The 12,019-nt window shown below is 40.1% G+C and overlaps 1 protein-coding gene across 2 annotated transcripts in view; it reads right to left on the bottom strand.

Moving 5' to 3' along the window:
* myripb (myosin VIIA and Rab interacting protein b) overlaps positions 1 to 12,019 on the bottom strand; it is a 139,936-nt gene that overhangs the window by 18,306 nt on the left and 109,611 nt on the right. For both annotated transcript variants that reach the window (XM_085418577.1, XM_085418576.1), the window contains exon 4: positions 9,456 to 9,592. In XM_085418577.1, coding sequence (XP_085274703.1) covers positions 9,456 to 9,592 — 137 coding nt within the window. The remainder of the gene's footprint in view (positions 1 to 9,455; positions 9,593 to 12,019) is intronic.

Raw genomic sequence — 12,019 nt, forward strand, 5'->3', positions numbered from 1 at the left:
TATTACACGCTCCACACCTCCTTTCCTCCTCCAAAGTTGTCTCACCTTGACTCACACGGAGTCCAACAGAGTGGTACTGTTCTCGCTTGGTTAGAGCTGAATTATAGTTTCTGACAGTGTGGAAGGGGACAATAGGTGGGGGAAATTACCTGCAGCTGCTCAGGACAATGTAGACACAGAAAAGACCGCTGTCACAGAAAGTGACACGCCTCACAAGAATCACACAGACACACACCGACTGGTAGGAAAGTGGGTGGAACTGCACGTCGACACAGAGGATGAAAATCTTTCTTAACCTTAATGGAAGCAGCCTGGAGCACGCTGTCGTTTATTCAGCGTATATTCATCACCGACGAGCACTTTACAAATTTAACAAAAAGTGCCTCCGCTCGCGACGAGCTGCAAACACAAAATTGACTTATCGCATAATAAAGTGAATACGGCAAATGTGTTGGCAAACAGTTGCTTATTTAACATTCCCCTCACCAACCGTTGAACAATATATCTGTCTTACTCCATTTGTAATGCTCTACTCTGCTCACCAGCAAAGTTGGGAATGTTTTCAGCAAACGGTGATTGGCTGGGTAGTGAATGCTTGATTTTTAACCTACATTAATTTTTCAAAGCTCATTTCACGGACAGAGTCGCCTGCTGCGGCTTGGAATTAGGTCGAAAACAGCCGTGAAAACAAAACAAAATTTTTTAAATGAAAGGCACAATTAGCTGGACAATTTCTAAATAAAATATATACCTGGATGTCCGTTTTTAATAAAGAACATCATTGCTTCTGATATTTTTGATGCCAAAAATAATTAGATGTTGTGAAATTATTCATATCACTAAGCTTTGCAGCATTTGTATGATGACAGTGACTGCCAAAGAGGGTTTACCACACCATTGTTTTATTTTCCATTCTTCCGCTCATCAATGAGTTACATGTCCAAAGCAGCTTTGTGGCTACTGGGTAATAGGACACAACAGAGTCATTAGTTTGCTCAGAATGACACTGATATCCATCATTACGTTTCCTTAAGGGGACAAATCAACCCCATACTGAAAATCTTTATATTTGAAGGTTGTTTAAATGTTTGGGGAAAGCTGAGATTTAGGCTAAGGTTAGCTTTACTAGTAGTTATTTTTAGGGTTGGAGTAAATCTCCAGGAAATGGATGTAAATCAGTGTGCTGACCTCTGACATAATGAAAAACAACGATGCACATTTGTCACTTAAAATCCTTTTTAAATCCTTGGAGGTGTTTTATTCTCATTTTGTGCTATGAGACACTAAAATATGGGCTACGTCTGAAATCACTGTTTTGTTCACTCATTCACAAATCTCTACATACCTGCATAATAAGTATGAATAAGCAGGTGTGGGCACTGCTGAAAAATGAGTCATGTGGTGTAAGGTATTTCCCCAAGTAACCTTTCCATATGGAAGAAGTGTAAAATTTTTCACCCAATTTAGCTGAACTGGAGAGCACAATACCAAAAAAAAAAAAAAAAAAGGGATGCAGATTAGGAGTCAGATGCACTATTATCATCATCATCATCATCATACTATAATGATCATACAGTATGTCTGTATATTTGTTTTGTATCTTATATCTGTCTTTATGCTTCTGTATTGGTTATTATGTTATCTGACTTTTAGACCGGAAGGTTTTTTCTTTGAATTTGGTTCCTTACTGTCGTAGTAGAATTCCTTGGTCATGTATTACATCCTCTGTTTGTAGCCTGTCTACATTCTAGTTCATTTTCCTTTTGTGAACCTTTCCTGTCTCCCCATTCGTGTTCCCATGTCTCTCTGGCTGTCAATATCCCTGTTTTGCCAAGTGCGCGTGTCATAGTCTGGTTCTCAGTATGTGTGTTACTTCCTGTTTTATTTTGATAGTCCCTTGTCTTGTGTTTGTGATGTTCAGTCTGTCAGTCAGTTCAGCTTGTTGTCAGTCTGTCAATAAGTTCCTACATCGCCCTATTATAGTTATAAATGAAAATGATAGTTTCTTGTTTTCATGGTCTTTTGCCAGCAACAAAGTTAAGTTCACCTCTTTCTGCTGAGTCCTGCATCCAGGCTGTTATTTTCTGCTAATTCTTTTATACATGTTTGTGAAGGCACACTAAACAGCTAGGGACTGAAATGCAAAGATTAAGAGGTGTGTTCCAATGCTTTTGTCCATATAGTGTATAATGGATAAATACAATACACTACATAGGCTAGTATGTAGTAGTATAACTCCACAGTATGTGTAACCAGTTAACTACACAGGCGCTTCAAATTACAGCTGCACAGACAGAACTAGCAACGTTATTGACTTTTCTAACTGACCAGTTGAGAGCAGTTTACTGTATAATTAATAGCTTTGGTGTGTTTGTGGAAACAGATGTTGACACATGAAGGAGGATACACAGAAACACTGTCTGAGAGGCTGCAGTGTGCATCATACATCTTCAGCTCCAAAGGCTGAATTAATACAACCAAATGAGGCAACATTTGCTGAGTGTTGTCAATGGCAGTGTGAGAATAAGCCAGAGGCTCAGAGCAAGAGTCCCATGTGAACAGTGTGAGTTGGCAACCATGCTGATGACGTTTAAATATGCAAAGTATGTTGCCCCCGGAGACTGCTGACTGAAAATGTTACCGTGCTACAACGCTGATAGCGATTTATGACTGATTTATGAGCAAACGCACTAAAGTAAGATTGCAAAAATAGTAAATAATATATTTGCTAAGGCATACACCACTGTGAACACACTGATTTCTGGATTTCGCCCAAAGAACGTCTATGCCTACAACCTTAACAAGCTGATGGATGTAGCTAGCATATTGCTCAAGAACCTCCTTGTCCTTCTAGAGTGCTTCAATCTTCAACCTCTTTAATGCTCCATATATACGACAGAAGCAGTGTAGAGTCAGATTTTATTAAATTTTAAGGCATTACAATTAGATGAAGAACTTAATCTAGTTCATGCATTGTCTTACAAGAATAAAACCGTGTATGGATATTGAATAATATGGTTTAATAGGCCACTGCGTGCAGCAGAAATCCAAATTCTTTGCTGTGTTGGAATAAAAATATTGAATACAAAAGCAAGAAGAACTGCATGCTCTCATAAACAATTTGGGTTATGTTGATTGAAATAAATAGAGTGTCATAAAACAGACTATGTGGAAAGACAGAGGAAACAAAAGAGAGTCAGGGTGCATGAATAAATGAGCCAATAAAGCTCCACTTAGAGCATTCCTGAAGTGCCAGCAGCAGCGGCAGCAGGAGGAGGAGAGTCTGGGCCGTTTCCTTTCAATTACTATGCAGCATCTGGCAGCACATACAGTCTCATAAACAAAGTCCTCAGAACAATGGCTTAACTGACAGAGTGTCTGTTCACATCATGAAAGCCTAGGTAGTGAAGAAAAGTAACGTTTATTTATCTGTGAGAATTTGGCATTTTACTTATTTCCTTATTTGAGATTATGTCAAAGTCATTTAGATCTATCATGAAATGTAAGACACACGATGTAGGGTGTTTGATGAAATAACTTCATCCAGGTGGGGCTTCTAGCACCGGGAAGCGTGTGGGTTCATGCGTGATGAGAAATTAATTAGTATTGGGGCAAACACAGCCTTTAAAGTTCAAATGATGGCGGCGAGCAGTAAAATGAAGGAGAAAAATGTTTCCACTAATTAACTGCAGCTTTCAATTTTTTTTCCCCACTTCTGAAAAGCAACCAAAGCCACCTGCAGACCGCAATTACTTAAAAGGACTGACTTGATGACTTGAAGCAAGCAGCCGATTGGACTAATCTTTCTAATGCAGGAAACAGGTCACGAACAATGCTGTTTAATGACTCAAGAATGCAGCCCCGAGTCAGCGAAAATGCTCATTTGGGAGAAGAAGAAAACATTAATCCCACACAAAGCAGTGCATGAAAGAAAAAGATAAAAACAGACATTATGGCAGAAAATCTTAAGAGGTTAGACATTAGTGTAGGAGTAGTTGAAAAGAGGAGTGGGATGTAGAAAAACTACTAGAAATAATACAAGGTGGTATTAAATCCAGGGGCTAAAGATCAGACCTTTCAGTGCATCAACACACACACATACTGTATCTAAATGAATGCCAGCAGATACAGTTGACTTGTTGACACCACTAAAAGTCCAAGCCTTGTAGTTGTTTGCTTTAAACGTCAGTAGCTCTAGGCTCCCGGTTAACATTTTGCCCTCATCTTAGCACACATACAGAGCACTGTACTAAGAGTCACCAAGCTTTCAGCTCAAAGAGCCCAGCCAATCAAAAGAAAAGATCCCACAAATGCCAATAAATGATTTCCATGACTGTCTGGTGGAATAGCTTTATCGTAAAAGGTGCAAAAGAAGGTCTCAAATGAGGACAAATCTCCTAAAAATAAAAAAAATATACATAAAAATGATCCAGGAGACCCTTGGGTTTTGTTACTACATTTCTCTTCTTCTGCACTATTTTAGCAGAACAGCACGAAGACAGACTCAAGGTCACTGTTCACATTGTCCTGTCAGTGACTCACTAGATAAGCTACATGTAACCTACTGCATAGCAGTTCAGTGCTGAAGGTTGAGACTTTAAATCAGTCAGTGGACAGAAAAGGATCAGACCAGACCTCGTTCAGCAGCATTTAAAAGAAGTTGCCTCATGAGCACATAAAATAAAAGCTGAGCCAATGTAAAGCATTGTATTTGAAAGCAATCTGCTGTTTGCATGGAAACACATTCTGTATTATTGTAGCTGTGCTGAAGCTTTTTATCACCACATGTGAATTGTGTGAATCCAGTTTTGCAATATGCATCACATTCAAAAGAATGAGAAAAAGAAAAGAGACTCAGAAGAGAAAGATTTGCACAAATGTTTGCAGCTACACATCAAACATTTGGAGTTACATCAGGTTTACTCACACGCCTGCTCCTCTCTCCCTCAACTTTCTCACTACTGAGAACTGAAGGTGATACGATGCCGGAGGATTTCTCAAGTCACTGTCACCTTCCTCGATAGGTAAGCCTCCCGAGCAATTGAAGGGATGTGACAGCAAACACAAAAGGCAGGAGAAAAGTAGGACATCAGTAATCCTCCATTTGAAATGAATGAGATTTAAGTGTCAGAAAAAAAATTCACCATTCCTGCTCTTGATCTTTTATAACCAACTCACCGTGCTGCGTTTCATGGCGAATTTTATGATGTTATACCATAAAATGAGACTGGAGAGGCAGGGAGATATCTATAAACATTACATTGTGATGGAGATATTTAATCCAAAGCTAATCTGTCATAAAAAAAATTGCCAATGGCCAATATCCAACATTGGCTACTGCACTTAAACCAGTTTACCACAGTGGAACAGAAATAGATTTTAGAAAGAAGCACAGCTTTTGCAAAAGACATGAACATGGAACAATATTTATTTAAAGTAGGCAGCCACTTTTTTAAGCACACCTGTTCGACTGCTCAACAGCAACTCGACAGCAAGAACCTACTGACACCATCAGATACAAGCGTTTTAATTTCCTAAGCTGCAAAGCAGACAAGTGGCTTACACTAAACTAATTTCGAAGTTTGAATAACTATGTTTGACAAGGTACTAGCAAGATGCCACAATTTAGATGACAGACACCTTTATTATGTATAACCAAACACCTAGCCGTGCTCCAGCTACAAAAAAGTTGATTACCAGCACGTAAAGCTCAATAACATCACATCAGGGTTGTGCCGCTGGACAATGATGTCAGGGACTGATGATGGTCATTTGCTCTTCACACACTACTCTCCATTTAATCTTTACTTATTATTCATCTTTGACTGTCTTCTGCAGTGTGTCTTTTGTCCTGACGTCCTCACATCACCACCAGCCAGTTACAGCAGACCCTGATAGGCCCCTCCCTGAGCCTATCGGAGATTTCCTTCCTTCCTTTTCCTTCCCACTGTCACCAAGTGATTGCTCAAAGGGCATTGTTTAAATGTTGGCTCTAAATGTTAAATGTTTTCTCTGTATTACTGTAGGGTCTTTACCTTACAATATCAAGCACCTTGAAGTGGCTATTCCTGCTGGTACTACATAAATAAAACCGAATTGAACTTAACTGAATTGATGAAGGTGCCTGTGCAGACAGAAAGGCCCCAGCCAGATAGATCCAGAACACAGGAATCCTCTTATCCCATCATGGAAGTGGCCAGTGTTGTTTCGACAGGTTTGAGAATCAATGATTACGTAGCACTGCAGTTCAGGTCATTTCAGTGGGAAGAAAATGACCGAAGACAGAATCTGTGGGCCCCCTCCCACACTGTTGTTAGTGTTTCCAACCTTGGCGTCAGCAGTTTTGTACTCCTGCGTTGATGCCAGCTTGGAACTGATTCTTGATATTTCATATCAGTATTAAAATTTAAATGGATTCATACTCTGTCATGTGCTCTGTGTGCATAAGAGAAAGAAGTGCTTTCCCCTCTTGCCTCTTGCCATGACACTATACCATATCTCTGCTATTTTCTGTCACATCTAATAGCCTCAGTTTGTTGACATGTAGGCTCTTATTCGCTGCAAGAGTTTAATACTAAAATGTTTAAGAGAGACTAATGCACAATTAAAAACAAGCGCTGCACACATTTCCTTTTATTTGATGCTATATTCCCCATCAAAAGCATTAATTACTAATTTAACACACATCCAGATTAGTGCTTTGCATCTGCCGATCCACTTAATCAGACACTTGGATCAGTTCTGAGAAAAGCAAAGAGAATAGATGGATGGATGATTCCCTTTAAGTCTTCTATCTGTCGTCACTGATATGCGATTTGCACGTCTTCAGAGAACGTGGTCACCAACACTTCATCCATTCTTAATGCGAAAAAGTCCCCAGGCGCCAGATTGATCACGCAGAGCAGCACTCGTATCCTTCCGTGCACACACAGACTATTGCCACAAAGGAGCATCGCTGCCTTCAACAGGAAAACATGGACGTGAAAGCACAAAGAGCATGTTCTGTTCCTTGCGTGACCTTCTCTTTGTCCTCAAAGAGAAGGTCGCACTCTCTCTTTGGAAACACGATAGATGTAGAACAGTCACATCACTCCCGCCGGCCGTCATGGCAGCTGACATTTCACACTCGTGTGGAACTGATTTCACTTTCAGTGGCCCCTCGGTGATGAAATATTTAACATTCTTTTCTATGAAAGCAGACTATATTTCACATATAGCCGGGGATGGTTTATGAAGCCGCTTTTCTGTATGCATGAAGAAAAGAGATTATTAACATTCTGGTGGTGGGCTACATAACAAAAACTTATTTTTCTCGAAGCAAAACAGACCAAATGAGATGGTGCAACATCGGCTTGTTAATGAGCAACATCTTTATAATTGATCCCCCCACCACCACCCACCGCAATCTATTGCTGATTTACTTGCTGATCTTATTATTCTGTTGAAGCTCAGCAGTTCTGATGTAAATCGTGTTAATCTGTTTCCCTTATAAACTTGTCAAAACACTTGACATTAGCAGCCAAAAAGGAGGTTTTAGGAGCAATTTTCTTAAAGTCAAAGCCCTTACTTTTCTCAGCTTTAGCTCTGTCTTTTGATCATTTTTTAAAATATCTTTTGAGTTAGTTTGACAGAACACAAGATAATGTATTTAATACAAACACAAAAATGAAATATAACCTCTGACAGTGAGGACATCCACAGCTCTCCTGTACAAGCCACTAATATCCAGACACACACACAGAACCTGAATGGCCTGCACACGTCACAGCATATCCATATCATATGGGCAGTCCGTTAGCCAGTTACTGGGAGTGGGTGTGAGTGGGTATTTGAGAATTGGAAGCGGTGTAATCTACTGGTTGGTTCAGGCAAGCTGGAAGACCATGAGCAGAGTCACATAATCCCTCCTCCTCCTCCCCAGATGGAGGAGAGGAGAGGACCCAGTGCAAGCAGAATGGGGAGGAGGATCGATGATTACAGGGGAGAGAAGTGGAGAGGAAATCAAACAACTAGAGCTTTACAAGGATGATCATTTTGTCCACTCACATACCAAAATAAAAGCTACAGTCACAACAACCAAAAAAATAAAAACCATGAAAGCTTTGTACTTCTCCCAGAAGGACACCCTACTGTGAAAATGATAGAAATGAACTGCAAAATGTCAAACATGCGTGGAAGCCACTGAGTAACTGCATACTTAGTTTTGTTTTTTTTAAGAATAAGATTGATGCACAGAGTGCGGATGTAAAAACAAAACAGTCCCATCAAAGCTGTGCGATCAAGCTTTAAAAACCAGCATTTTATTGCTTTTAATAACACCATATAGTTGCTAAACTGAATTGTCACCATGTTATTAGACATATAGACATTAGACATGCAATCGTTGCTCTGGACTTCATACTTTTAGATCTTTGTCATGCAGAATTTGGCCAATCCCATTAAAAGGAAACAACAATAACGCCACAGTAATAATTAATGTAAGTTGCATTGCAGGCTGTAGTACCATAGCTAAAGTCCTCTACTCTGTGCGTTACATAGTTGCAGTTATAATTCCTTCTGGCTGTGATATTCATTGTGCCTCGCAAATCACTTTAGAAATTCCAGACAAAATAAACTTGATGTATTCCCTAAACATCTCAGCTCATCTAATCGTGCCTCAACTCTGACCTGATTTATCCCCTCTGTGTTCTTTTCCTCCATTTAATCCCATGTACCAGGATATGAAATAATGCCTTGTTGTCAGCCACAGGGTGCAGCCCGATCATGGTGCAGCCTGGTCAAAACAATGTTACGTGAAGCAGAGGAAGGCTGGGAGAAAAAAAATAAAAATGTTTTGGTATATACAAGAAGCAAAGTGACCTGAGCCTGAGATTAAGTGGCAGGACTTTTCCGGAGGGTATCTTAACCATGACCATTACCAACTCCAACACTCGTGAGCACCAGCAGCAGCAGCAGCAGTGACTCACCCACTTGCACGAAAGGCCAGTTCATAGGTGCAGAAGTATTTTCAACAAAACCAAGAGAGTCATTTGAGAGACTAGATTTCTCAAAACAACAAAAGAAGAGTCAAAGGATGCGCAGCGGCGAGTTTCGCTTGAGCTGAAGACGTGCATGTGTGTGACAAAACCTTTGTTACCGATGACAAAACAATTAGGCAACTCATTACACGAGACGGCAAAAACGCGTGAAACAAAGCGAGTGACCATTTAACAACGCGGACTAATGAGCAATCAAGTGAGCTTGGCTGCGTTTACTCTTAATGTCTGGCCAAAACCAAGAATCTCAATTTTTTTGATCATCTTTCCAGCAAACTGCTTTAATCACAGTGAGATGCAGACGCTGCCAAAGAAAGATTGTATCTGAAATCAAAATTATGCCAAAGGGAATAATCACAGGGTTAAAAAAGATATATGGCAATAAAAAAAAATCATCATAATATGCAGGAATGTACTTACCTGGGAGATCAGAGAACGTTCCTCTCTCGATGATGTGCTTTCTGTACAGAGTCTTCAAAACCTTGGCGCTGCCGAACCTCTTGAAGCGACTCTTCACATTATTGTAATACCATTCGAGCGACTGCGTCTTCAAAATCCTGTAGGAGCGAAAGGAAACACGACATTGAGTCAAAATGAACAGATGGCAATAAAAGTGGTAGGGTTAAATTTCACTATAATCACAGCAGGATTATAACTTTGAGCTTAAGCCAAAACAATTAAATCTGCATAAGATGAGTATCTTCTAATAATTACAGAGATAGGCAGGCAACCAGACCTTATAGATCAATTAAGAAATGAATGGATGTATTACCCACTAAAGAGTGACGCACACAGGACTGTGGATCTCTGTTTTTGTGGACTTTTCATGTGTTTTAATTTAAAGCAAATTGGCTTTTCAAGGGCTTCTTCCTCTCGTTATGTGTGGGCTGTATAGAAGCTACAAAACCGTTTGAGCAGCACTGTCATGCAGCATCTTAGCAGCATCTTGTGTGTTTGACAGCAGTGGATGCTTGCGGTTTTCAGATCTGTCGTCACATCATTTTTCTTATTTCTTGATGCACGGACCAGTGTGGATGCTTGAAGGGCAGCCAGGCAGACCTTAGCAGAGAGCAGATGATTACATAAGCAGTAATTCATAACGGCGAGGGTTATGAAAATCCCTCAGAAAACGCGCTCCCTTTGTGCCAGCGTTGCATTGGATTGCATGAAACTCTGCCAACTTTGTGGTTTATCTTGCAGTCCCTCCTGCTCTCCTCGTGCTTTTCCATGCCACTGTCACTCACATGGGAGGACAAACAAAGACATATTCACTGTTCAAGCAAAGAAAGCCACATAAACGCACTGTATACATCATAGTACACAGTTAGGGCTTGTATGTTTCTGCCTTTGGAACAGTCTTCACAAAACAAATCATCATAAATGACGAACATTTCCTTTGTAATTTGTCTCAACTCAATTTCATTTGTGTGTGTGTGTGTTACAACATTTTGTGCACAAAAAACAGATACATTAAAAGCCTGTGGTACATAATAATTGATTAATTATGCTTTGACAACACCAAATCAGCAGTGGAAAATATCCCCCAACAAAAGTTCAATAGTCTGCTTTTTTATCTTTAATATGAATGAACAGGCTTCAGGTCTGCGGGCACACAGTTCTCTGTGCAAATATGACACCATGCTGCACATATCGTTGGCTCTATTTCCCATATTATGAAAGAGCAAAGTGAGAGAGCTCAAACAGACATGACAGAGTTCTTTAATGCGCGCGCATGTTGGTGCTTCTGCTCAATGAGTGGACTGGTTGGGAAAAGGGAGGGCGAAAATAGCTATTCTAATAAAGGGATGTGGTGTGTCCCTGAGGCTACATGGTCTGCCACATCCATCCCCTCCTCCCTCCTTTTTAACCTCCCTCCGCTGGATTTATTATCCTCTGCCTCTATCAGCTGGGCTGCTCAATGGGCCTCAGCTCCTTAATTTCATGCCACGGGGTCAACCCAGTCAATTTAACGGTGGCTACCGAGCTCAAGTAAAAAGGCCTGGCTCTTTTTCATCTCCATATGGGCTCGGGGAAGGCGGTACAAACATGAATCTGCGAGTGCAACGCAGTTATGAGCTGGCGTCATATGAGGGAGCACTACAAATAGGGTCCATTTCTGAAATGAGCTGGTGCATCGGGGGCAATCTTTAAAGTGAAGGAAATACTGAAGGAAATGAAAGTGCTGCAAAGCAATGGTGAAATGAAGTTGTATGCCTGAGTAGCATCTATGTATAGAGCAAAATGAAAATAAGTATCACTGCCTGTCTGCTAAACCCCATGGCCATTTGGAATTTGTCACTACTGCTATGCCCTACTTTCTTAAAACTACCTGGAAATGTGGATTTTCTTTCTGAAATTATGACTGTTTAACACACTAATAGTTTCCACCATAGTCAGTTAAACTTGTGGTTAATTAGACTATGCTGCCTCTGGCTTTCTTTAAAAAAAATCTGTCCCCTTTCAAAACATCTTCAAAAAGGCATACCGAAAGTGCACCAAGGATATTGACACCAGACCAATAAGACTAACACTGATCATCTCAGAGTGAAATTATTCTCTGGGAGAACGTTGATGCTGTCAATTGTAGATATTACTTGGACACATAAAATCCACATAAACTTTGTTGCAGACCAACAACAATAGAACTCCTTGGCAACACTTTGTTGCATTGTTGATCCATTCAAAGAGTCCAAATCTTTGACCCAGACTTTAATCCAACCAAGCACTGCAATAAGTCTATGAAAATCCCATCCATGGACTGAGACCCAAAGGATCCAGTGCCGATGTCATATTAAATGTTTAAACTCATAAATGTTACTATTTCATTAAAAAATATATGCTAATTTAACATTTTATATGAGCAACACATCTCAAAAATGTTTGGAAGTAGGTTAAGTAAGTGGTACTAAAAAGAAAACAGCTGGAGGAACATTTTGCAACTAATTCAATTAATTCAGCAACAGGTCAGCAACATAACTGGAGGT

The sequence above is a fragment of the Rhamphochromis longiceps genome, linkage group LG9, assembly GCF_057381845.1.
Source record: "Rhamphochromis longiceps isolate RC_006_pf linkage group LG9, R_longiceps_female_GT1.1, whole genome shotgun sequence".
In the NCBI taxonomy this organism is placed as follows: Eukaryota; Metazoa; Chordata; class Actinopteri; order Cichliformes; family Cichlidae; genus Rhamphochromis; species Rhamphochromis longiceps.